Consider the following 26,839-nt stretch of genomic DNA (forward strand, 5'->3'; position numbering starts at 1 on the left):
GGAAATGTAGTTTTTTTTTACCATCAGGGCCTCAGGGCTTATACTGGTGTTTTTAAAAGTTATCTTTGACTTTATGACTTTCTTTGTCTTTTCTGGGATGCTTAGGACTCATATTGCACTGCTGGAAATAGTTTATTTTGATGCATATGCTGCCTTTTTGCAAATTTGCAGTATAATATTTATTTTCGTTTTTCCTGCAGTATATAAAAATTGGTGTATTTCAAAAATAAAACTATGAAGGCACTCAAAATAAATTTCCTGTGGTGGGAAACTATTTTGTGCAACTTTTTTGTATTTACAGTTTTGAGGGATAAGCCTCTTAAATTTCTCTAACTAGAAATATATGTTAAAAAAGCAAAAACGATTTTCAATTTTTTTGTAGTTTATTGCACTTTTTTGCAATTTATGTAATTACTATGCACTTAATGAATACATATTATTAAAATCTGGGCTATAATTGATGTATTGATGTATAGCAACTTGAAATGCTCCCAAAAATGGCACCACACCATGTAAAAATATAATATAAGCTCTGGCGGACTTGGTTCTATGGTAGGTCTTAAAGGGTTAAGTCCTAAGGTCTGTATTTTAGGCATTTATTCAGATGACTGTATTTCAACTCAGACAGAGAGAAAGATGGTTGACTTTTGCTTACTCCAGGCCAAACGTTGTATTGCTATATGCTAAAAGAATGTTGGTGGCCCCTCTTTTGACCAATGTTAAACAATGTAAATTTAGTTCTTGAGAAACTGACCTATGTGGTTAGGAAAAGATCATCAGAATTTTTTGATATTTGGAAGATGTTTCTGGAGCTTTTAAAGACCGGGGACGTTGAGGAACTGGAGAGAGAGTAATGTAATGAAAATATGCAACTAAATTTGGGAATGTATACAGTACAGACTATCCTGTACTTTTTTTTTTATTTTATATTTTTTAAATTTCCTTTAGTATTATTAACATTTTTTTATTTGTTTTTTGAATGTCTTGTGTTCTTAGTACTTTCTTACTGCCATATGTTCAAGTTGTTTAAAGTGTTGGATGTTTCTGAATACAAAATTCAATAAATATATGTTTAAAAAAAACAAAGAGGCAGATTTTCTCCATGTTTCAAACACTGAAACACATTTATGAAGCTCCAGAATCTGTTCAGCTAAAGTCAGAGAAGTAACATTGTAACACAAAGGATACTACTGCAGAATCATATTTAGGAAAATTTAAACCTGAATGTAAATTTAAGATATTTTAGTCTGAAAGACGTTATGGGGATGTTATTGTAAAATAGCTGCACACTGACACACTTCTCTAAAAAGGTTGTTATAAATATGGCTAATTCAACATGGCTGACCCCTCATTAAAAAGCCAAAAACAAAACCACTGTATTTTTAATATTTATTTCTTTATGCAGACAAGTCTTATCTGTAGTTGTAATACAAATAGATTAATTCCACCAGGACCAATTCATTTAAGCACACTTGATATGTTAGGGTACATAATCCCATGTTCAAGAAAATTGCAAACACTGGTTCTTAATATATCTTAATATCTAAAATAATGATAGACAATATTGGAAAAAACACATCTGCGTCTATACGTCACAAAAAGCTGCTTCCCCTTGGCAATTCTTCCTTTTCTCAATGATTAAGTTAAAAATGAGGATGATAAAAAAAAATCAACTTCTACATTAAATTTATCTTGATTTCCTGATCCCAACATTTGCAGTGATCTTACCTGTGTTATTTCAGGATGGTCAGTGATGCTGAGGATGCAGAAAGGGGGGTGAGGGGGAGAAACAGCTTTATACCCAAGAGACAATTCAAAACCAAACAGGATAAAAGAAAGTTAAGACAGAAGAGAACATCTCACAGTAACACAAATTGTCACCATAACTTGTTTTAACAACATAAAGCTGTTAAAACAGAATAAGTAAAATGATGATCAATGTTCAGTCTAAATCTCACTGGAGTTTAACCTGCTGTTGCACATCATGATACTTCCTGTGGATACTGTGTGACATAAAACCGCCATGAACTGTCATTTGTCATGTAAAAGGTAAATGGACTGATTGTTATATTTCTACTCTCCCAGAGCACTCAAAGTGCTTTGTACAACATGTGGCACATTAATCAGATTATTTCTGTGTATTTCTGGACTCTAGCTTTTGTTTCCTTTTGTATTTTGGTTTGCATGTTTTTCTTTGGCCAAATAAAAATTTCTCTTTTACTTTAAATCGGCAGCCTTGTTGTCCCAAATTTCAATTCCCTTCACACTCCTTTCCATGCTTCTGCAATTTACATTCAGTATAGACAATGCAGAGCATACAAAAGACAGAGTACAGCTAAAGTGAGAGCAGAAAAGGTACAAAGTTTCTGAGAATAACAAAGAAGTGTAACAGAATAGAGCTTCAGGAGCAGCAGCATCACTTGGTCTCAATAATCTGTTTTCTTCTGCTTTGAGTCTCTCTGCTCTTCTTCCCTCTTGCGTTTCTGGACTTGCTGTGATCCCTTCTCATTAGAGGGAGCTGCACTCATCAAGGACTGAGAGGATCCCTCTCCAGAAGATGGATTACAAGCAGTCTTTAGATTCTCATATAATTCCTTCTTTTCTCCTCTCAGTGTTTTCTGTACTTCTTCAATCTCGTCTTCATCTGCCAGCCGATGAAGGAGAGGTCCACAGTAAAGCCTGACAAAGCAGAAAATCTCAGTTAAAGTTGATGAAGTGTGTTAAACATCTGTGGAGCGCATCATTGGTCTGGTGTTTACCGGGCACACTGAGGTTCTGGTAGAGGGGAACACAGCAGCTGGTTCAGGTGGAGGCTCTGCCTCATGCAGCACAGCCATTGGCTGAAAGCATGAGCCACACGGGGCTGCCAGTTACTCACACCTTCATCCTTTAAAGCTTTCCTCTTCCTCTCAAACTCGTCCTCTACAGACAACATAAGACAAAGTTTCAGTGACACAGAACCAGAGACCAGCAGCAGTTTGTCTTCTTGATCAGGCTGATGTGGAAGCATCAGTGCTGCTGCTGTCACAGAAACTCTGACTACAGTCCATCTGCTGACTGCTTTCAGAGAGACTAACCTGCTGACAGCTGACCGTGAATAATAAACCGAATAATCAACTTTATGGAGCTGAAACTGTAGAGCTGTCACAAGTGTTCCTAATTAAGTGACTTGTAACTATGCATTTCGTTGTAAATATCCATCATGTTACCCAGTGAGACTCACCTGGACCATGTTGGTCAAACACAAACCCCAACAGGAGGGCGTGGAGGCAGTGGACAGTTTCAGGTTTTGGGTGGTGTAGCCTCTTGAACCAGAAAACAGTCACACAGACTGGCAGCTTCAGCTGGTCGGGGATGTTTTCTAAGGCTGAAGTCTGAACCTGCAGAGCTTCTTCAAACACTCTGCGACGCAAACCCTCAGGAGCCTGCACAGAGAGGTACCACACAGACAAGATGCTCACGTGTACCACGGAAACACATCTATGACCTGTCAGAGTAATTAAACACATATTTCATGATTAACCTCAGTACCTTATGCAGACGCTCTAGTTGCAGTTGTTTCTGTTCATCACTGCTGAGGAGTATTGATGGGACACGCTTGTCTTTGATCTCTTCTCTATCCCTGTCATATTCAGTGCACATCTTATCTCCAATTAACAGTCCATAGAAGTACTGTCTGATACGGTAAGCAGCTGTGTAACTACTGTGCTGTGAAAAGTCCTCCACAACTGGAGTCAACATCATTGTCTTCTGATCCACAACACTTGTGACGAAAGTGGTGAGTTCTCCAGACATCATATTTTCATGCATCCACGAAGGCAGATTAGAACTTGTTTCTTCTGGTTCAACATATTTTTGAATGGCAAGTTTGAATGTTTTGTTCTCTTTTTCACCAACATGATTTAAAGCTTGACTCAGAGCACGTTCTCTCTTCTGTGAGTCGTTCAAACCATCCAGATTCACTTTACTTAAAAACCTGAGCATACCATCCAGTCTTTTAATGCTGTACTCACAAGATGAAGATGATTGTCTTGCAAACCTACCTCTATCTTCTAATCTTGAATAATCATTTCCTGCTATTGAAGCAAAGACTGGCATGAGAGCAGGGTCCAATTTAAAATGCTCACAAAACTTTGAACGTGTGTAGAGCTTAGCAGGAATTTTGCCATCCTTCTTTCTTTTCCATTCAAAGTTGTCGAGATGAAGGAAACCTTTGTGCACATCATAGATAAGGAAATCTGTGTCAGTGGCCAGCACAGCACATTGTTTCTGATTTGCAGCAGAAAAAACCTCAGGGTCTGCCTCTCCTAAACACTGTTTAAACTCTATGCCTTTCTCCTTCAAGATTTCTATGAAGACATCTTTGACCAGAGGTGGTAAGACGTTACATCCTTTTGGCACAGCGTCAGGCTCACTCTCTGCTATTGTCTTTGCTTTTTCTAGTCTATTTCCAAGGCGAGACACAACTGTTTTGTGCTTGTCAGGCCCCGAGCCTCCATCCAAGATGACGTACGGAGTGACTTCACAGTCCTGCAGAGTCTTAAAAAAGTTACAGACCTCATCTTTGAATCCAGGATAATCTCCTCCACAGCGCTGGTCCAGCTTTGGATCAGAGTTATAATACAAACAATAGTACAGAGCTGCACCATCAATGATGAGACCTGTTTTTTCTACTTTAACCTCTTCACAGAGACACAAATCATCTAGCATTTTCTTTAACTTTGAAACCCCCATGATTCCTTACGGTGTGGTGAAGGTGAGCGGTGGTTATTGTGCTAATGCCTTTGTGTCTGGTGATTAGTCGATGCTAGCAGTGATGTCAGCAGAGGGTGAGGGTGCACCACCAGATGTTCTAATACTATTCAAAGCAGTGGAAAAATGTTGAATCGACCTCCTGACTGATCAACTGGAAACTTTGCAGAAATTTCTACAAAAAAAAGAAAAGATTACTGCCGTTTACAATAGTTCAGTCTGACTAACAAGAAAATGTAACAAAGCATTCAGAGGACAAAGCAAAATGTATTATTAACAGGTGATATACATGGTCTTACAAAAAGTGCCAACAGACGCCATGAAAAACAAAGTAATTCTGAATTCAGGATGATTTGTTAGTTTCCATATAAGATGGGAAATGGAGATGAGCGGGTTATGATGATGTGAGGGGACGATGGAGGTGAAACATTTGTGTGCCCAGACAATATTTCTATTTCTTTGTTTGGTTCAGACGGCACTTTATTAAGACCTGTTATCTGAAAAATTTTCTGCAGGGATTTCTTCATCCTCTTATTGTCTTCACCATCATCACTTCTAACAGAATTGCAACCAAGGAACTTGGCTATGCTTGCTATGCTTCACAGGATCTGAACTTTCAGGGAAATTCTTAGAAAAAAAATCAGTTTTCAGGGCAGCAAAAATTATTACAGCAAAGATCTGTGAATACAGAGCCTGAACATGTTTCTCTTTGTGTACCAGCTCTGAGGTTTCTAACTCTCCTCAGGGCTCGCAAAATTTCAAAATCCCTGGTAGCCCTTCGGGCAGGGACTCTTCAGTTTTTTGTAGCCCAAAATAAATTTAAGTAGCCCGAATAAAAAAGAGCAATTTTTTGATTGATGTTTTGTTTCCTGTTTTGTTTCCTTTACAATATTATACATTAAAGTATAATATTGTAAAGGAAACAAAACATTAATCAAAAAATTGTTGAAAAACAAATTACAACATTGTATAAAAATTACAATCATCAATTCAAATACTTGGTTCTAATTGAACAGAAATTTCTATGAACTTGTAAGAACTGTGTAGGACATGAATCAGTCTGTGTCAGATCCTGAATTTGAAATTTCCACTGAAATCACAGGTAAGAGACAAGTGGAACCAAGATCTAGGACATTTGCTTTTTGAAGTTTGCAAAGACTGCTAAATTGTGCCAGTGGTAGTTCACTCTTTGCAACATAGTACGCTGTTTTAGACTGATTTTCAGGTTTATTTTTAGTATGTTATTTGCAACTGGTGTTTGTTCTGGGAAAGATATTGCAGACTGAGCAATAATGCATTTCTTGCATTTCTCATGGGTTCTAATGGGGGCCTTTCTTAAAATGACTGGTCCCAGTAACAAAGATGCTTGTCGACTCAGAAATCGAGGGAAAACCAACAACACACCCGGCAGAACATCATGTTATTTACACGGGTGCACATAAGTGGTCTGCATGTGCGCAGCGCATTCGCTGTCAAAATAAAAGATGCGCACCAGATAAGAAGTTGCAACACGCGTTTGCGTCCATATAAAAAGCACTGTTTTTGTCCGCTAGAGTGGGATTTTCACGGCACATTCTGCACCACATCTCTGTGCGTTCATCATTTGTTTGAAGCCAGCTCACCTCCTGCAACTACTTTTTCGAGAATACGTGCTTCTTTTGTGGTTCGGACTCCTTCTGACATTTGTTTGGAGGTGGAGGAAAACCAAAGTAATTGCTTAAAGGAGCTTCTTCGACATCTTTAAGAGTTCTAAACAAATGTCTGTCCTCCTCCAGAAAATCTTATGTACGCAAACGCGTGTTGCAACTATTTTGACAGCAAATGCGCACCTGCGGACCACTTATGTGCAGCCCTGGTTATTTAGCTCGTCATATTGCAGCCACAGAAATTCTTTTGTCCATGAAACCATAAAGCTGCACTTTCTTTTTGCCTTATAGTCTGATTTGTCATAACTTCTCCGTTTTGTGGTAAGCTTTTCTTTGGCTGTCACTTCTTCACCCTGACCTGTCTTATTTGGCTCAGCAGAACTAAAATATAAATCCTGCTGCTTTTACACACGCACTCACATAACGCTCAGCGATTCTCTGCGCGATCAATCTCTCACATGTTTAAGCTGCGGGAGATTTCACTTGTCATGTTTGCATAGTAAGCTAACGATTAATAAGACGATGTCAGAGGAATTGGTGTGCAAATTATCATCACTCACCAATCAGTACTGTCCCTATCTATACACAGTTCGCGCGATTGCAAAGTGAAAGCAAAAAACAAGCGCGAATTCAATATGTCACATATTGACAGTGGCTCACCGATGCCAATGACATAATTACCCAGCTACATTTCCGAAAGAATGCAAAAGCATTGACATATATTTTTCCTTCCTACATTAGCCCGACAGGCAGGGCAGAGATGGTAGCCCGACTGGAAAAATCGCTAGCCCCAGGACGTCGGGCTAGCGATTTTGCAAGCCCTGCTCCTGCTGTGATGACGCAGATCAAACTCAGATCCCGTACAGATGAATACATCTGTTATGAAACTATTTTCAGTCTCTGAAAACTCTTCAGGAAAAACGTTTTTAAAAAAACTAAAATACTCAAAAAAAAAACACTTGTTGATGCTTAGTTTCACTTTCACTTCGCCACGAACTCCAAACAGAGTTTATCTGAACATTATCTGAGTCCTCCTTCCTTCTTTGGCTCTCTGTCTCTCCAGCCTCTCTCTCCTACCTGCACAATCACTATGACATAACGAGCGGATTCTCACCTTTTTAGTCTGCAGAAGCTGAGAGTCCGAGCAGCTCCGACGAGTCACTCTTCAAAATGTCTGAGCAGTAGTGATGTTCGATTCGTGAACGAATCGTTCAATACTCGAGAATCACTTTACTGACTTGTGAATCATGATTCACAAGCCCAACTGACTCACTGACTCATCCCTGTTGCTGTTAGCAAACTAATTCCATTAGTAGAAATATATCTAGCTTATAATTAAAATTGTGGGGGGAAAAACAACAGCCAGTTTCGTAACAAAAGCATTTCTGCTCTGAACTGAAAGAAAACCCCCTGAGTAGAAGCTCACATCAAGAAAATAGCTCCTCGGTTCACAGTAGCATTGCGCTGCTAACATGCTAACAGCACATTTGAGCTACTCACCCCCTCCCTTCCTGTGCTGAATCGTAAGCATAAGCGAATCACTCAGGACTCACTAACCCGAGAAGGGGGCCGAGCAAGATGGCGGCGTGATGAGGAGTGTCTTTTCGAGCTCTCAGCACTAGAAAGATATAAAGCATTTTTACAACGCTTATTTGACGTCTTTGTAACTTTCAAGACTTTTTTGAAGATCAACACACTAAACCTGCTAAACCTGAAACCAAATTCTGCAACAACAACATGTCGAAATCTGCTCAGAAAAGGCTGAGTAACTCGGGCAAACCACATGCAACTAGCATGCTAGCTAGCGACCATAGCTACATAAGAGAAATGGAGTGTCAGCAGATGGTTGAAGAAGAATTTCCACCCCTACCAGTTACGCCTTCCAAGCCTCCAGTGGCTAAAAAACCAACACTGTCTACCAGTCACTCTGATGACGATTCCCTGAAAGCTGATGCGGTCAACACTTTGATTAATCTGATCAACACCAGAAGTGACGCAATTGAAGAAATGGTAGGAACAGTTCGTACGGACTTAAAGGACATAAGTGATAAGATTATGGTCATTGAGAAAAGGGTTGAGAAAAACGAAACGCTTACACAGAAATGTGACGAACGCATCTCTGAAGTTGAACGCTACAACCGCCGTTGGAATCTGAGACTGTATGGGGTACCGGAGTTGGAGAAGGAAGATGTGCGCGCAAAGGCGATTGGGATATGCCAAACGGTTCTACCTGCGGAGAAGGAAAAGTTTTCAGAGGTCTTAGACATCGCTCATCGAGTGGGGAAACCAAAACAAAATGACCCGAGACCCAGAGGGATCATCATCCGGTTCATCTCAAGAAGAATTCGTGATGCGGTGTGGAAAGCTGCCAAGAATAATACTTTCCTTCAAAATAATCATCTGAGGTTTACTGAAGACCTGACGAGAGAGGACAAAGAAAACAGACTGAAGCTGTGGCCCATTATAAAGAAAGCACGTGAAGAAGGGAAGTCTGCTTACTTTATTGGAGGTCGAGGCTTTGTAAATGGTGCTGAAGTTCACACATAAACTCTTCAATATTCCCTGACCCTTAGTTCTTCTCAGGTTTGTTTACAAGGTGTTCTTTATATTGATGTGCCTGATATTTGTAGATATTAATAGTTGGCTGTCTAAATTGCTCTTTGGTGTTAGCAAAAAGCCAAATTACTGTTAAATAGGTAAAACCTTTTTTGTTATGCTTTTATTAGGCGTCTAAAGTTTTTTTTTTATATATATATATTTACTCTATACTGTGAACATTCTCATATTCTAGTGCTGATCTCAGTGTTAGGTTAAAAAGTTTATCTTCGATTTACTTTTTAATACATATCTTTTCTTTGTCAACTTGTGTTCTTTGTTTTTTGTTTCTATTAATGCTAGGGGTCTTCGTAACAACTTAAAACGTAAAGCCACTTTTCTTTATGCAAAGCAACTTAAATCTGACTTTGTGTTTTTGCAAGAATCTCACTCTACTATCGACGATGTTAGTTTTTGGCGATCTCAATGGGGAAATTCTATTTGGTTATCTCATGGAACTGAACGATCAGCTGGGGTATCAATCCTAAAAAACAGATATAATGGGGATGTTTTACATACAGAATGTGATTCTGCAGGTCATTACATATGTCAAGTCATAAGATATAATGATTTAGTCTTAATTGTTACTAACATATATGGGTTTAACACGAAGCTAGAAAATGATCATTTATTTTTGACGATTGAAAAAAAAATATCTAGCTGGTTAAATAAATTTCCAAATGCAAAATTATTACTAGGTGGAGACTTTAACTGTATTATGGATGCTGAATTAGATAAATTTCCTCCAGGACATTCGAAAAGAATTAATACCACATTGAAGGCTGTTATGGTACGCCTGAAACTTACAGACATTTGGAGATTCAAATATCCTCAGTCCAAAATGTTTACTTGGTGCAACAATTCTAACTCGAGACATTCAAGGATAGACTTTTGGTTAGTCTCAGAGAGCTTTGACAGCAATAGCATAGATGTAGGTGCTTGGCCTTCTCCAGCAACAGATCATAAAGCCATATATATTAAAATAAATCTAACTTCTCTACCTAATTCTTCTGTTGTTAAATTTACATACTGGAAACTCAACAGCTCATTATTACAAAAAGACGATGTGAAAAAGGATCTTAAAGAACTGATCTCAAACTTTTGGTCTATAGCTCAAGAAGATTTAAAATATGGTAATAACTGGGAATTATTAAAATTTGAAATTGGCAAATATTTAAGAAAGATTGGCAGCCTTAATGCAAAATCCAAAAGATTGGAGGAAGAAAATATAATTTCTCAAATCACACAGTTATCTAATAAACGAATTGACACTTTACCTGAAGAGGAAAAATGAACCTTGCTAAATTACAAGATAAATTAGATCGTTTATACACAGACAAAGCAAAAGGAGCTTTTATCAGATCAAGATCTAAATGGCTTGAAGAAGGTGAGCGTAACTCCCATTACTTCTTCAGTTTAGAAAAGAAACACTCAAGTATAAATAATATTAGCAAATTAATGATAAATGGAGTTATAACAGAGGATTACAGATTAATCTCTAAATATTGTAGTCATTTCTATAAGGAACTTTATAGTTCTACATTTTCTCAGGAAGATGCAAATCATCTCTTAGGATCGCTGAATGTTAAATCTATCAGCCAAGAAGAATCTATATTATGTGATCAACCCATCTCATTAGAAGAAGTCAAAGTTGCAATTGGGCTATTGAAAAATAATAAATCTCCAGGTACGGATGGTCTTACTGCTGAATTATATAAAACTTTCTCTGAAGAGTTGTCTCCCTTTCTTCTTGAGGTATTTGCAGAAAGCATAGGAAACCAACAGCTTCCCACTACGATGAATCAAGGTTTGACTACATTGATCCCGAAGCCTAATAAGGACCTATTAATGATTGATAATTGGAGACCGATTAGCTTGCTAAATAATGACTATAAAGTATTTGCTCTAATTATAGCTAACAGACTTAAGATGGTTCTTGACTCTGTTATTGATGAAACACAATCTGGCTTTATGCCCAAAAGACACATAACTAACAATATCAGATTGGTTTTAGATGTTCTGGATTATTCTGACCTCATAGATTGCAATGGTTTCATATTATTTTTAGACTTCTACAAGGCCCTCGATACGGTGGAGCATGAATTTATATTTCAAGCTCTGGATAAGTATGGTTTTGGCTCTTACTTCTCTACAGCGATTAAAACATTATACCATAACAGTAACAGCAGTATTAAATTAACAAACGGTACTTCACCCAGATTTAACATACAAAGAGGGATAAGACAAGGCTGTCCCATTTCTCCATACCTGTTTTTGTTAATTGCCCAACTATTGTCTAACCATATGAAATCAAGCAATGTAAAAGGTATATCGCTAATTGGCAAAGATTTACTCATAACACAGTTAGCGGATGACACTACATTATTCCTAAAAGATGAACATCAAATCTCTATTGCTATTGACTCAATCTCCATATTTTCCAAAGCTTCTGGATTATACTTGAATATTCCTAAATGTGAACTTATGGCGATAAAAGACTGCTCGAAAACAGCTTTGTGTAACATTCCACTTAAACAAGAAGTTCGTTATTTAGGTGTCATAATAACCAAGAACCAGGAAAGTAGAATAACTCAAAATTTTTATCCTATTCTAGAGAAACTCAAACACAGATTTAATCAGTGGCTCTTAAGAGATTTGTCGTTAAAAGGCAGAGTATTAATAACTAAAGCAGAAGGCATCTCTCGTCTTACATACGCTGCATTGGCATTGCACCTTGATAAAAAGCTTATAAAAGAGGTTGATAAGTTAATTTTCAACTTTATCTGGAAAAATAGGACACACTACATTAAAAAAACAGTTCTTATGAACTCCTATGTCAACGGAGGACTTAATGTGTTAGATTTTAACACTTTAAATAACACATTCAAAATAAATTGGTTGAAGAATCTAATTACTAATCCTACTTCCATTTGGAATGCTATACCTGTATTCATGTTTTCTAAGTTAGGTGGCACTGAATTTTTCCTTACTTGTAATTTTGATATTGATAAAATCCCTTTAAACATCTCTGCTTTTCATCGTCAAGCTTTTTTAGCTTGGACCCTTATTTACAAGCATAACTTTAGTCCACACAGTTATTATATCTGGAATAATAAGGATGTTTTATTTAAAAGAAAATCTCTCTTCTTAGATAGTTGGTTTAGGAATGACATTGTTTTAGTCAACCAATTATTTGACTCAAATGGTATTCTTTTCTCCTATGAAGAATTTTGTTTACACTTCAATTTAGCTATAAATCGTCATGATTATACCAAAGTATTTGGCTCAATACCATCAGGGGTTTGTATGCTGTTTAAGAATCAACCTAATATCACTTCATTCCACAGGCCGTTGACATCTCCCATACAAACTTTTGTTGGCAAGATTTGCTTTTCTAAGCAATCTAAAAACAGCAATAAATCGATTAGAGCTTTATTTCAGAGTACCATAACCACGCTACCATATGTTATTTTTTTCTGGAACCGGCTGTCAGATGGTATTATGTGGAACGAAGTTTGGAAACTCCCTAATCAGTTTTTAATTACCAACAAAATTAAAGATATTTCTTATAAATTAATACACAGAATTTATCCTTCTAAAGATTATCTTCAAAGCAAATTCAAATTAGACATTGATACAAGCTGTAGCTTTTGTAAAACTTCCAAGGAATCTACTACACATCTTTTTTGGTTTTGTAACCTTGTACAAGATTTTTGGCAGAGCTTATGTGTTTTTATTTCAGAAAATATATTTAAAGGATTTGTACTGTTTTGGAAATATGTTTTGTTTGGTCTGCACAAAAATCAAAAACAATTCAATTTTGATAACAGATATATGATTAACTTGTTACTTTTAATGGCTAAATTTCATATTCACAAGTCCAAATATTTAGGAAGACATCCCTCTTTCTATGTATTCTCCTTTGAACTTGTACAGTATCTTAACTCTATTAAGAACTCCACTAACCCAAAAGCTATAAAAACTATTGGTGTTTGTGAAAAAATCAAGATCTTTCAATCACTTTGTTCTTTGGCTTGATTAGTTACTTTCCCCCTAGCATGTTTCTATTGTTGCTTTTGAATGCTGTTCTTGTATTTGTTTATCTATGCATACAATTCTTCTGTAAGTACATCACCATTATTATAATACTGCTTAATTCCATTTTGTATTGTACTGATGTTTAAATAAAGATTTTGGGAAAAAAAAGAAAAAAAAAAAAAAAAAAAAACCCCGAGAAGGGTCTGGCTGCAGCCACTGTGGAGCTCCATAGTAACCGGATACACGTGACCTCCACACTAACCGGAAACACGTGACCTCCACACTAGCCGTAAACACACATGGATACCATGGAAGTCTTGCAAGTTGATCACAAAGGTTGGTTAAGTCTTTCTTAAATAAATTTGCCGTTAGTGATTTTATAATTCTAGGAATCGTCTAGTTTTCTTACAATGATCATGTTGCCACTTATTTAGCGTTACAATTTATTTTAATGTTTTTTCATCGTGCTCCATGGCAGAGAAACACACAAATATGCTTTTTCCTGGGCCTGGTTTAAGTAAGAGAGCTGGATTAATGGCTTCTGTGGGCGAGAAGAAGCAAAAACCACATTTTGCATTAGAGTATGATTTATTGTTGGCGTCAGAGATGCAAAATAACGAATACTTCAATACTGTACTTAAGTAGAATTTTCTGGTATCTTTACTGCTGTACTTTTTTGTGCCTACTGTATACTTCTTTATACTTCTACTTCTCACATTTTAGCACGCGTATCTGTACTTTGTAATCCATACATTTGTAAATCAGCCCCCCGCGCGCATGCTTTGGACGCAAGATTACTTCAAAATTTTGTACATAAATTATATTTTAGACCCTGTACTTCTTACTTCGACTTGACTAAAAAGTCGAGTCAGTGCTTTCTAAACAGAGGTATCTAAACTGTAGTAAGGAACGTGTGTACTTGTGACACCTTTGGTTAGCGTCAACACTGTAAATTTCGTCACAAACAGATTTATATATTTATCAATACTTCTATTCGTTATTCTTTTCTGTACAGCTTTTTTTATTGCCCAGATTTTAGTTAGCCCCTGTTCAATTGACTGTTATATGTCAATAGAAACATGTCTCACAAATTAAAGTGTCTTGTAAAATATTTGTGGGGTTTTTTTCAAGAATTTTCTTCCCAAATCTATTACATGCCAACTGTAAATTGTTATTTCTGCTAAAACCTTAACTTAAATGTGTATATGGTGTTTATCTGTTTCTCTCTCTGTTTTAGATGCACTTATCAATCTGGAATTCGGGCTTAAAGCCAGAATTGCAGGAATGCAACACGTGTTGCAGAGGACTCTTTCACTGCCCTCTGTGCCCCACTTTCAGCCCAACTGTCAGGGCAAAGATTGAGGAGCATCTAAGTGTGCATATAAAAAAATGCTTTGCCTTTCAAAGGTATGTTTGTATTAAATATACGTTATAGTTATAAATATGCACTTTTTTAAGCACTTCTGCAGTATCTTTGTTGACTTAAAAGTTGCTGTTGATATTGTACAGTTCAGTGCATTCATCTGCAACAAAAATAGTGTTTTTATAAAATATATTTTTATTTACTTTTCACAATTTTTCTTGACATAAGTTTTGTGATCCATACCATTTTGCTTTCATTATTGAGGTTGGCTTGGATGTTTTTGTTAACATGTACAATCTGATTGTTAGACAAATTGATTGCATTCTATACAACTACATTTAAATTACATCTGTTTGTTTGTTTGTTTTTTTCTCTTACAGATAAAATGATATGCCGGTGCAGGCTGCCTTGTAGGACAACAGGACACTTTCACTGCCCTGTCTGTAAGATTACAATCATACGGCGTGGGGATATGGCAAGGCATTTATTGTCTTGTCAGCATTCTTCAATACCAAGTCAGCCACCATTATCAGGACTGCTCCCCGCTGAACTCTCCGAGGAGACCCGTATTCCTCCGGCAGTACTCTTCGAGGAGCCCCGTTTCCCCCCCAAGGTTTTGTCTTCGGTATCTGAACCATTTTCTGAGTCTTTGTTAGAACATTCATTGGCTCTACCCTCTGTGTTCAATAAAACTGCAGCTGATGGAAAGTCCTTGAAAATGACATGCCCTCACTGTGGCCTTACTCTTCATAGCTCTGGCAAGCTATTTGCACACTGGAGAGAGGAAGCCAAAGCTGTGCTTGAAGGACAACACGTGCCCATTTTCAGACTGAAAAAGCGCAAGTTCCAGGAAGTCAGTCAAGTCAGTATTCACTTTAAACAGTAGTGTAATTACATGGTTAGTGAAATTTGAATAACTGTTAAAAAACTGTTCTGCAACAGAGAAATAACTGTTTTCATCCCCATTTGCCTGACACAGGAGCCAGCAGTTGTTGAAGATCTGCGTCCTGCTGTGCAGTGGGTTGTCCAAAATAAGGCACTTTTCTGTGGACATGTAACAATGCCCAAATATCTGTCCTTAAATCAAGGGGACCAGCAGAGGGTCTTAATAGACATGTCAGAGGAAGAAGACACTGGAGCAAGGGACTTGTTCCTCTTTGTTTTTCAGTTTGCAGAGGACATGGAGCTCTTTTTGAAAGCATGTGCTGATGAGCAGGGGCTAAGGGTCAGTGCTATGTTTGACATGTAATGGACAAATGAAGGCACTGGCTGTGTTTGTTTGTTTAATATGTTGTTGTTGTTGTTGTTTTTTTGTTTTGTTTTTTGCGTAGTACAAAATTCCAATTAAACTTATTTCAAAATGCTGTTCACTTTATTCTGTGTCCATACTTATAATAAAGGATTACAGTGTAACAGCATTAAATGTAAATGTAACAGCATTTTTTTTTAACTTGTAATTTCAAAATAAAAAGCTTATTGTTGATATTAACAGTAAAGAATTGCAATCAATAATATTTTTATACATTTTAAACATTAACACTCTGGGCTCTATCCTGGCCATCTGTGGACACTTCACTTATTCTTTTTTTTGACTACTGCACTGCAGTGGACCAAAAGAATGACACAGGTTTGATCTTAAGGATCTAATAGTTGTGTGTGTTGTGCATGACATTGCCACACAAATATGTATTTGCAAGATAGAGTAGAATAAATTATGACGCATGAAATATTACACAGGCTGCAGTGAATTTCTGTTGATACAGCCTATTGAGCTTTGAGTTTCCCAGTCAAACTTAGCTTTGAAGCACCTGCTAAAAACACTTTTACTCTTGTACATTTCATAACAAGACACCATAGCCAAAATATTAACAAAATATATATTATTAAAAAATTCAAAGCTGCAGCACATACAGCAACAAACACCGTTAGTAAATGTGTCCTGGAGTTTATGCAGGTGCAGAAAGTGCTGCTGCTGTAAGTAAGCCTAACAGCTTCCAGATCAATTATTTTTCTGGAAAGATGGTAGGAAGGGCATCACTGCTCATTTCTACAATCTCCCAGATCTTGGAATACAATCCCTTTGTACCATGAAACCACTTCGCAGTACTAGGAGTCCACTAAAACCTATAAAGAGAGTGATCCCGGAAGAAATGGGGCACACACTAGTGACCTCAACAATTGCAAGACAGCCTTTTCCCCGATGCTCAGATACAATTTTGATTTTGATGAAAAGGACTGGTGCTATTTTAAAGAGTCACGTCGGCAAAAGTAGATAAATGTTTTAAGAAATATACATTTTATAGCATTTTGTGAACATACACAAAAAGTGGCCATTTTTGGCAACAAACAAGCTGAGAGAGAGTTTTATATTTTTTGCTCTCCTTGAACAAAAATAATAGTGCATAATAATCAATGTTGATGTTAATCAATTAGATGTCCCAGACACTACTATTAATAATACAGCAGCCCCTCGTTTATCGCTGGTGTTACGTTCTAAAAATAACCCGCGGTAGGTGAAATCCATGAAGTAGCCAACTTTATTTTTTACAATTATTATAGATGTTAAGACTGTAAAACCCCTCACTACTTGCTTTATACACTTTTCTCAGACAGGCATGAACATTTTCACACTTTTCTCTTTTGTTTAAACACTCTTAGAGTTCAAACCTTCGTAGAAACATAAGTCCGGATTATGGAATGAAACCTAAAGGTGCATTTGAGGGTGCAAAACGTTTCGTCGGCATTGTTGTGTTTGTTTGGGAGAAAACTTACAAACATACAGTACAGCACTTCAGAGTTACATTGCTAGCGATCGAAGATTTATGTAAATTCGACAAGCTAAACGCATTCTGTACTGTACAGCAGGAGTCCCCAACCTTTTTTGCACCACAGACCACTTTAATGTCAGACAATATTTTCAGGGAACGACCTTTAAGGTGTCGCGGATAAATACAACAAAAGAATTTAAAAAAAGAAACTGTGGTATTTTGTAAATATAATAATAAACGTGACTTGAGCTGTGCGCCAGCAACAATGACAGTGACATTCTCCTCTCTGCTTCTTAACGCTCTCTGGTCGCTATGGTAACGCGTAAATAGTTCTTTCAAAATAAGACACACAACTACAACCATACATTTCACACCGGAGGATCAACTCTCGCGGAACGGTACCAAAAGACTCACGGACCGGGAGCGGTCCGTGGGCCTATTAGGGACCGCTCCTGTACAGGAGACACTGGACTAGATTGATTGACAATGGTCTACAGCAATCAGAACGCACAACGCGATGTACTGTAAAAAATTAATAAATCAGCGAAACAGCAAGTGTCACTTTTGGCCACGAACAATTTAGGGGATGGTGAATTTTTTTGAACAAACCCAGAGTGTTAAAAAAAAAACCCCACTTAAAACCATTTTTATTTCTCAGCAGCATCAATAGTAACAAAAACGCAATTTAGTTTTCGCTGTCATAGTCGATTTAACTGAAGTTACGTGTTACTGTGGAGGTCACGTGTTTCCGGTTACTGTGGAGCTCCACAGTGGCTGCAGCCAGGTGCTCTTGTGACTCACCCCCTCCCTCCTGTGCTGAATCATAGACCGAGCGAACGAATCACTCACTCACTAACCCCCTCCCTCCTGGCTCACAGCTTCTTCTTCTTCTTGGTTGGCAACCAATGTTCTTTGCAAGCTCCTTTGACCAATGTTAAGGCGCATTACCGCCCCCTGGCTCACAGCGCAGTGGACATTTAGATGAGAAAATATATATTTGACACACTTAAGGAAAATACAAATAAAATACAAATAAACAAAATAAATGTTTATTAAGCAATTTTGATAAGAAATTGCTTAATTTTAGAAATGTTTTTGCTCTTTGTTCTCTATAAAATAGTTGTTTGTTTTTTTTGTTGTTTTTTTAATCATTCATCTTAGCAGTGGGATTTACATGAAAAGGGAAACAAATTAAGTTTGAGTGAAAACGTAAAATTTTTGCACTCTCTGGTCAACTGACTCAGTGAATCAAATGACTCAAAACACCTGATTCACTTTGGTGAGTGACTCATTAACACTCGATTCAGTAAAAAGAATCAAATTTACCATCACTACTGAGCAGCTGAGATGTCCTCACTCAGTCCCACCATGAGGTTTGTTTCTGAAATCACATGGTCTCCAGTTAGCGCTTTTTAAAATTAATGTGGACCAATCAGAGTCACAGATGCTGCTCACAAACAGCATGAACTCTGATATCAGGGCCCTGTTTCAGGAAGCCGGTTTAGAAAACTCAGAGTGAAAAACGATACGCAGGGTTGAGTAACCCCGAACTGTCCAACTCGGAATATTCGGTTTCAGAAAGGCTGATAACAATTAGTTCAGTCAACGCGGAGTTGCTTTAACCCCAAGTGAAGCGCGCGGACGAGGATACATAAAGCCCTGATAAGCGGAGCACAGATTAAGCGAGTCACCATGGAGACGGAGGGAAAGAAGGCGTGGTCAATGTATTTTACAGCGCTTGAGGCCGAAATTCTGATGGCAGTATATGCCGATAACATGCAAATTCCGCGGAAAAAAGTAACACAGCCACAGCTGCGAAAGACAGGGAGCATGCATGGCAAAACATAGCCGACAGAGTCAATGCGTGAGTGTTAATTTAAACATTGATCTAGGGATTTCCACCCATTTAACACGTTATTTTATCATATGTTATTTTATTTGTTATTTTATACATTTTATTTTGTGATGTGATGTGAGCGCAGGTGCAACCCAACAGGCCCCAAACGTTCCTGGCAGCAAGTAAAAATGAAATATAAAAATATAGTCCAAACAGGTGAGGTGTAATTGTATTATGAGCCACAGTGCTTGGTCTGTTTGTCCCATGTAAATCAATTGCAGTTAGAGGCTACATTAATTTTCTTTCTGTAAGCACTTATTGAAATTATCTGAGCACATTACAAGTACATATTTGCTTACTCTGTATGCTCAAATGTGGCCCGTTATAGCCAACAGAAAAAAAGCGGAGGCCCGAAAAACAGGTGGGGGTCCTCCACCACCACCACTCACAGAGGCTGAGCAGTTGGCCCTCAGCCAAAACAGTGGGCGCCCTGTGGCCGAAGGCATCTCTGCGGGGACATCCTCTGAGTCAATAACCCCACAAGACACAAGTGCCTACATAGGGGGTAAATTCAAAATAATACATGATGTGCATACATCCTTTCTTCACAGTCACCTTTGCAGTGCTACTCATTCATCTGATAAACTCTTTACCATAATGAATTATTTTGTAGTGAAGTTATTTTCCTACTGACTTTGCCTTCCCTCAGCCTTGGTTGTCTTTGAGAGCATAATGACAATGAAGTGTAAGGTGATTGGTATGTTTGTTAATTGCCATTTGGTCCCTTGTAAGTTATAAGTGACCTGTATAAACCTCATATTCTATCAGTTGATGGTGGTGGTGTACTGCATCTGGTGCAGCCTCCTGTTGAGCCAGACCAACATGCAGTTGTGAGTAATACTCCACAGATTATATGAGTTTACAGTAGAACAGCAATGTTGTCTATTTCTTTACTACAGGAAAATAATGAAGAAACATTGACAGCTGTTACAGAGGAGGAAGCAACAGAGACACTTTATGAGGTTTACATCTTTTAATACTTTGTGTACAGGAAACACAGGCGACCAATAAAGCCAGTTGAACAAAAAATCTGTTTATTCTTCTTTCAACATGTTGAGATGATGGGTCAAAAGAAATGATTGTGACATATGGTGTCTCTGACTGCTCTTCCATCTTGTATGTCCGTGGGAGGGTCAGGATGTTCATGGTTTGGATCACTGCTGATGTTTGGTTCAGAAGGACAGTGTTCTCCTCTAATTGTGGCAATGTTGTGAAGAATCACACATGCCACAATAATGTCACATGCCCTTTCTGGGGTGACCCTGAGTCTTTGCAGGCACTGGAACCGGGCCTTAAGCATTCCGATAGTCATTTCAATTCTGGCTCTTGTCCTGCAATTAGCCAGATTATATCGCTGCTGTGGGCCCGGTTCAGGGTCAGGGTAAGGGGTAAGCAAATAGGGTAAACATGGATACCCCCTATCACCAAGCAAGTAGCCAGTGAACTCTCCTAAGACAGAAGGATACACTTCAGTTCAAATGTCCCTGAAGCAATTGGTCTTTATATATTTTAAAGTATTCTCAACTCACCATGTCCAAATTTTGTGCTCAGTGTACATTCACGGAATATTTGTGAGTCATGGACAGAGCCTGGCCACTTGGCTTCCACATTTGTGATAATGTTGGCAGCATCACATATGATCTTCACAGTGCAGAGAACACAAATTAGCATCCATTACTATAATGAAATAATTTGTTAGTTTGAAATGCTACAGGGAACTATGTACCTGTACATTAATGCTGTGGAAAGACTTCCTGTTCACATAGTCTCCTTCATTTACTAAAGGAGCAATGACTGGAATGTGAGTACCATCTATACAGCCAATCACGCCTGGGAACCCTGAAAATAAATGTAAAATTTAAGTAGTAGTCCAAGTATCACCACACCATAAATTAAGTTTTGGTCACCCTGATACCTGCAATTTTGTGGCATCCCTCTTTGATAAATCTTGTGGGTCTGTGACCGGGGAACACCACAAACGTGTACAGGAGACGTTTCAGTGCAACTGTAACATTCCTGACTGCCCGACAGACGGTAGCCTTGGAAACGTGCTCAGCGTCACCAATATTATACAGAAAGCTCCCGTTTGCAAAAAAACGAAGTGCAATACAAATAATATGTACAGAACTGAGAGCATGTCCGCGATGTGTCACATGCGTAATATATGGCCTGAGGATGTTATTCAAATAACTTATAGATTGTGCTGAGAAACGGTAACGTTCACACAGAAAATCATCAGGAAATGATAAAATGTCCAAACGCGCTCTGATCACTCTCTCCCGGCGGAGAGCTCTGCGGAGAATTTGGGCTTCAACATCTACTGGCTCTTCAAGGAAGGGACACGCCATGTCCGACACTTCCTACTGTCAGGTTTCCGACAAAGGGGCGGAGACAGTCAGGGTTAGTTGTAGTAAACCTGCTAGGGGGCAGGTTAGCTTCACGGAGTGTGTCGTCATAGTGACTCACTCAGGCTTCAGCTGAACTCGCTTTGTGAAACCGAAAACCCAGAGTTTTCGTTAACTCAGGGTATACTTACTCAGTTTTTCCACTAAACCGGCTTCCTGAAACAGGGCCCTGGTGTCCTGGTGCAGCCACAACAACCTGGTGCTGAATGCCCAGAAGACAGTGGAGATTATTGTGGACTTCAGGAAGCACACAGCCCCACTCCCCCCCATCATCCTGACTGACACCCCCATCACCTCTGTGGACTCATTCCGCTTCCTGGGTACCACCATCACCCAGGACCTGAAGTGGGAGCCCACCATCACCTCCGTCATTAAGAAAGCCCAGCAGAGGATGTACTTCCTGAGGCAGCTGAAGAAATTCAACCTGCCAACACGGACGATGATGCAATTCTACACTGCAATCATCGAGTCCATCCTCACCTCCTCCATCACCGTGTGGTACGCTGGAGCCACTATCAGGGACAAACAGAGACTGCAGCGTGTTGTGCGCTCTGCTGAGAAGGTGATTGGCTGCAGACTCCCATCTCTGCAGGACCTGTACACCACCAGGACACTGGGGCGTGCAGCTCGGATCTCAGCTGACCCTTCTCACCCTGGACACAGTCTGTTTGACCTGCTCCCCTCAGGCAGGAGGCTCCGGTCCATTCGCACCAGAACCTCTCGCCATAAGAACAGTTTCTTCCTCTCTGCTGTTGGACACATGAACAATAACCGTATGACTGTTCCCACCACTAACACATGACCCTACGCTGTGTTCACTGCATCATTCCATGTTTGCACTGATCACCACCTGCACTCATGTATATATCATGTATATATCTATCTACTTAGCACTTTTAATTCTTATTTTTATGTCTATTTAAGCGTTATCTGACAGTATGGTTGCACTAAGTACCGCAGCAATTTCCTAATGTTGTAAACCTACTCAACATTTGGCAATAAAACCCTTTCTGATTCTGATTCTGAACACCAAAGAGCATTCTTCGGTTACACAACAACACTGAAAATGACAGTTTGTCATTATGAAAGAAGGGCAAACCTCTAGAAGCTGCATTCAACTCAACATTCCTGAGCCAACACCCAGAAACTTTTAGCATCACTTTCTTTGCTGTCACAATCATTAACTGATGCAAACATTAAGCTGTATGTCCAGCTTAATGTCCAGCTCCAAGTTAAACTGTGACTATAATTTATATTTGACCTGAAAACCGAATGGATACTATAATCTTTGGGACCCACCTGTTAAATTCCTGCAGACTCGTTACTGTATTTATTGCAGGCAGTCTGACAGACGGATGGAAACTGCAGTTGAACCAGTTGGAGATGTACAACCCTGAGGCAGTACTGCAACTTTTAATAGAGTTTTGCAAAGGGAAACACTCCAGACAATATAAATATGTTTTGAAACTAGACTCAAGGTTACAGCTGCAATGACACAACAGAAAAGGGAAAAGACAGAGTGGATGAACCAACTACTGACTAACACTGTAAAAGACATTCACCATTAGACCAAGAATCACATTCATAACTGCTCAGAAACTTCATCTTTTTTAATGATCCTGTTATCCTAATAACTAAGGTGAAGTGGAGATGGAAAGATGCACACTAGAGACCTTTGAAGCCACCCTGAACAACCCTGATCACCCACTTTATAACATCTCCATGAAACAAAAAACATCGGTACTGGAAGACTCCTCTCCCTCCCTTTGTTGTAAAACAGAAACAGAAAATCATTCACACCCACAGGTATCACAATAACAGCGTCAGTATCAGTTCTCAAACTGATGTTTATGAGTGTTGGCCATATGATTTACTGCCAAAGTCCTGCAGAGAAACACAGATTTACCTTTTGGGTAACATTTGGTTTCAGTTCCACAGTTTATGTACTGTCTGCCAACCAGCCCTTTGTCTCCATCCTGCTGTCAGCTGTTAGTTTGATATTGTGTGCTGATTCTTACCTGTTTGGCTGTAGAAGCTGTGTGCCTGAGGAACACTGAGTCTTCAGAAAGCTGAAGCCTTTGATGGAGTGTTATCACAACCCTGCCAGGTGGGAAACATTGACACCCGAGTGTGTGAATGCGATAACTCGAGGATGAAGCGATGTAGCTTTTTCAAATTGATACCTTAGGTGTGACTATTAAAAATCTCAGATCTCAGAGTTTGAATGTAAGTAACCTTGTCCTCAAGGTTGAAGGTCAGAGGTCAAGTTTTTTTAAAACTTGTAAATGCAATAATTTGAGAATACGGCTATATATGATTTTTTTTAATTGATACCATAGGTGCATCTCCTAGGAGGCTGAGGTGTACAACTGGCCGCCACCAATATTTTTATTCAGTCACTTACGCATCACAGTTACGCGTCTCGTCTCAACACATATAACACCTCTCAGGTGAGTCTTAGTGCTTCACATGGGAATAATAGCATATCCAATAAAACAGTTTACTACACATCAATATTACCTAAATGCCTGTCTAAACAGATGTGCTTTGAGCTGTTTTAAGTAGCTACATCAAAAAGAACATCAAAGTGATTACAGATATGTTTATTCCAACTAAGGAAAATGAACCAAAGCAGCCTTTTAAACAACCATATGTCTTCGGGAGAATGGTTTGCTGAATTTGCACCTAAAGGCACCAGCAATAGCGATATACATAACGCTGACATAGCCCACAAGGAACATCAGCGTGTGGCTCGTGAACGTCGCACAAAGAGCAGCTGGAAGCCGCTGAAGCAGCGCTATGTGACGTTGACGCTCCAGCTTCTCAGTGGGAAAAGGATCGCTCAGAAAGAAAAGGCGTCGGAATCCCTCTCTGTGTGGATGGCGCAAAGAGAAGTAGCACGTAGGCATGACGACAGCCTCTTCGTACCTTAAACACACGTTTAAGGTACGAAGGGGCTACCACCCCGCACACAGCGCATTTAGCCTACCTGGGAGCGATGATAACAGAAATAAATCCAAGTTGAAGTTTCTCATTGATGAAGCAGCGTCGCTTGGTCATAGGAAGAAGCAGCCAGTGCCAGACTTCCCCAGCTACAGCCTACAATCAGAACACCTGTTTACACCTGAGGGAAAGAATTCAGCTTTCAGCACAAAATAATAAACGACATACCAACAAACCTCAGAGGGACAGCTTCCAGGAAAGTAAGAATCCAACATAAATACAAATCAGGAACAACCTGATCAGGCCGAGGGGACGGGGCATAAACAAGACTCCTACCTGCGACAGGTATGAGAGTCAGGTGAGCAGAAACCCGGATGCAGAGTCAGCAACAGGAGAGCAAAAGAGAGAGAGAGAGATGTTCAGATGGCAGCTACTATTTATCAGCCATAAAGCATAGCAAAGTGACACTGATCAAAGTATTAATTCTGCTACATTTAAAAGTCTTAACAGTGTGAACTGTTAAATTTAAATATGACATTTAATGTTAAATCTAAATATTGTATAGCAATTGATTAGATTTCATTTATTACATTTAAGATGCTTTTATGTTTCCACTTGCCTCTTTGTAAAAGTCACCATAACTCCTAAAATTATTCCTTGCTCTCATAAACATGAAGCAATATTTTCAGTAAACACCAACTGAAATATATCAAATCAAAGATTTATTTATTCAAATAATTAATCAGTAAAGGAGTCTTATGATAGTCAAGTCATTAAATCCTAGCTTTGTCCTAATTCATAGGCTGTATCCATCGGAGGACCGGGCCTTTGCAGTCTACATGGGCCAGGTCCTTTGAAGACCGAGAAGGGCGGAAGTGTGAGGCTGTGAAATGGGACGGTCTAGCCAGATTTTCGTCATCAGATGTCTCGGTGCAGTTTAATAAACTCAGCCATCTGCTCCTCTCTCGCTAATATATAACACAGCATTGGAGTAAATTCTCGACCATCTCACACTTTTGTTTAATCAGTTTTCTGTTTGACGTTTATTCAGCTGTGTGAAAACTATAGCCAGCACTGCTGGCTGACTTCTGGCATGGTAAGTGGCATGTCATCCAGAGATGAGCCAGGCCTGGCAATGATAGCACTGTTTATGTGATGGCATGCCATATCTGGTTCGATTGGTTTTTGGTTTATGTGGCCCAGGCTCATAGAAAACATCACTTGATGTCGGATCCGGGCCACACCTGTTGCCTGATGCCTGTCATGGCAGGGTGTATGTCAACCAGATGTGGGCAAGGTCTGGCAATAATGGCACTATTTATGTTCCTATTTTAGTTAGAAGACCCAAATGCCATATTGCAATACTATACTGCTATGGTGGCCAACGTTTCAAATGCAGGTTTGACAGGTTTGTGAGTGTACACTTTATCCAAAACCTAGTTAGGGTTTACTGATGTTTACCACTGGGTGGCTGTAGCTCAGGAGGTAGAGCAGGTCACCTATTGAACAGAAGGTTAGTGATTCAATCCCTGGCTCCTCCAGTCTGCATGTCAAAAGTGTGAACGTGTATGAATGTAGTTAGGAAGCACTCAGTTTAAAGACAGTGGGTGAACATGGCATGTTGTAGAGAGCACTTTGAGTAATCCGGGAGAGTAGAAAAGTGCTATATAAGAATCAGTCTATTCACTGTCTGAACAGAGTTTCATCATGTTTCTTTTGCACTATCATGTTCCAGCAAATTTTTATTACATTGTTTGATGAAGGTACACATTAGGCTGACATCTGGGGCCAGAGCTGAAACTGTTCTGAGCCAGCACAGGGCCAGCAGTGTGTTTGCAACTGGCCCATGGCTGCACACAACTTACACATGGCCCACATACCGCAAAGAATGACAGCCCTTTGGTGACCCAGATCAGGTTTGCCAGGTAATCCACACGTGGCTCAGCACAGGACCACCAGTGTGTCTGCAACTGGCCTTGTGCTGGCCCATGTGTGGGCCAACTCTGGCAAACCAGATCTGGGCCACCAAAGGGCCGTCATTCTTTGCGGTATGTGGGCCATGTGTAAGCACATTGTGTGGGCCAGATCCGGGCCATACCAATTTTGCTATGTGGGTTATATATCATGTTTAACCTGAGTAGCGAGAAAGACCGCGCGGGGGGGGACGGGTTGAAAACATTGTGCCGGGAGTCCGCTGTTCTCGCCGTCAGAGCACTTTTGAAAATATGTGGTCTTGATAAACCGATTATATTTGAAGTTTACACAGCTACATTCTTGCATGAAAATATGTTAAAAGTTTATTTTGCGACCCAGAAAGAGTAAGAAGAGTAATATTAAAACTAAGTAGCTGCAGTAGTAGTAGCCATTGTTGGAAACTGGAAGTGGCTGGGCTAATCTGAGACATGGTTTTTCAATTTTGCTGTCCGGGTGGA

The 26,839-nt window shown here is 39.2% G+C and overlaps 1 protein-coding gene and 2 long non-coding RNA genes across 4 annotated transcripts; 1 reads left to right on the top strand and 2 right to left on the bottom strand.

The window, feature by feature from the left end:
- Positions 1 to 1,143: 1,143 nt before the first annotated feature.
- LOC146705340 (single-strand DNA endonuclease ASTE1-like) lies at positions 1,144 to 7,936 on the bottom strand. Its single transcript, XM_085462992.1, has 5 exons — positions 7,513 to 7,936; positions 3,532 to 4,927; positions 3,224 to 3,425; positions 2,760 to 2,922; positions 1,144 to 2,679 (listed from the first exon to the last, which is right to left on the bottom strand). Exons 2-5 carry the CDS (start codon positions 4,732 to 4,734, stop codon positions 2,427 to 2,429), a joined length of 1,821 nt encoding a protein of 606 aa, XP_085319118.1. The 5' UTR covers positions 4,735 to 4,927; positions 7,513 to 7,936; the 3' UTR covers positions 1,144 to 2,426.
- A 5,294-nt stretch (positions 7,937 to 13,230) lies between these two features.
- Positions 13,231 to 15,689, top strand: LOC146705341 (uncharacterized). 2 transcript variants are annotated; one of them, XR_014921341.1, is made up of 5 exons: positions 13,231 to 13,367; positions 14,269 to 14,438; positions 14,775 to 15,019; positions 15,148 to 15,256; positions 15,374 to 15,689. It is a non-coding gene; the product is annotated as an uncharacterized LOC146705341 (long non-coding RNA). The 2 variants fall into 2 exon arrangements; XR_014921340.1 differs by having other exon boundaries at positions 14,775 to 15,256.
- Positions 15,690 to 20,065: 4,376 nt separating this feature from the next.
- On the bottom strand, positions 20,066 to 21,636 carry LOC146705342 (uncharacterized). The gene is made up of 3 exons (XR_014921689.1): positions 20,786 to 21,636; positions 20,589 to 20,700; positions 20,066 to 20,508 (listed from the first exon to the last, which is right to left on the bottom strand). It is a non-coding gene; the product is annotated as an uncharacterized LOC146705342 (long non-coding RNA).
- Positions 21,637 to 26,839: the final 5,203 nt, after the last annotated feature.

The sequence above is a fragment of the Copadichromis virginalis genome, linkage group LG7, assembly GCF_057382275.1.
Source record: "Copadichromis virginalis isolate Kocher_CV1m ecotype Utaka linkage group LG7, C_Virginalis_male_GT1.1, whole genome shotgun sequence".
In the NCBI taxonomy this organism is placed as follows: Eukaryota; Metazoa; Chordata; class Actinopteri; order Cichliformes; family Cichlidae; genus Copadichromis; species Copadichromis virginalis.

Excerpts from the sequence above, each read along its gene's own strand:
- LOC146705340 (XM_085462992.1), bottom strand. The coding sequence starts at position 4,734 with ATGGGGGTTTCAAAGTTAAAGAAAATGCTAGATGATTTGTGTCTCTGT. Across the intron at positions 2,923-3,223 it reads GTTTGACCAACATGGTCCAG|AGGACGAGTTTGAGAGGAAG; the intron begins GTGAGTCTCACT and ends TGTTGTCTGTAG. Across the intron at positions 2,680-2,759 it reads CCAGAACCTCAGTGTGCCCG|GCTTTACTGTGGACCTCTCC; the intron begins GTAAACACCAGA and ends CTGCTTTGTCAG.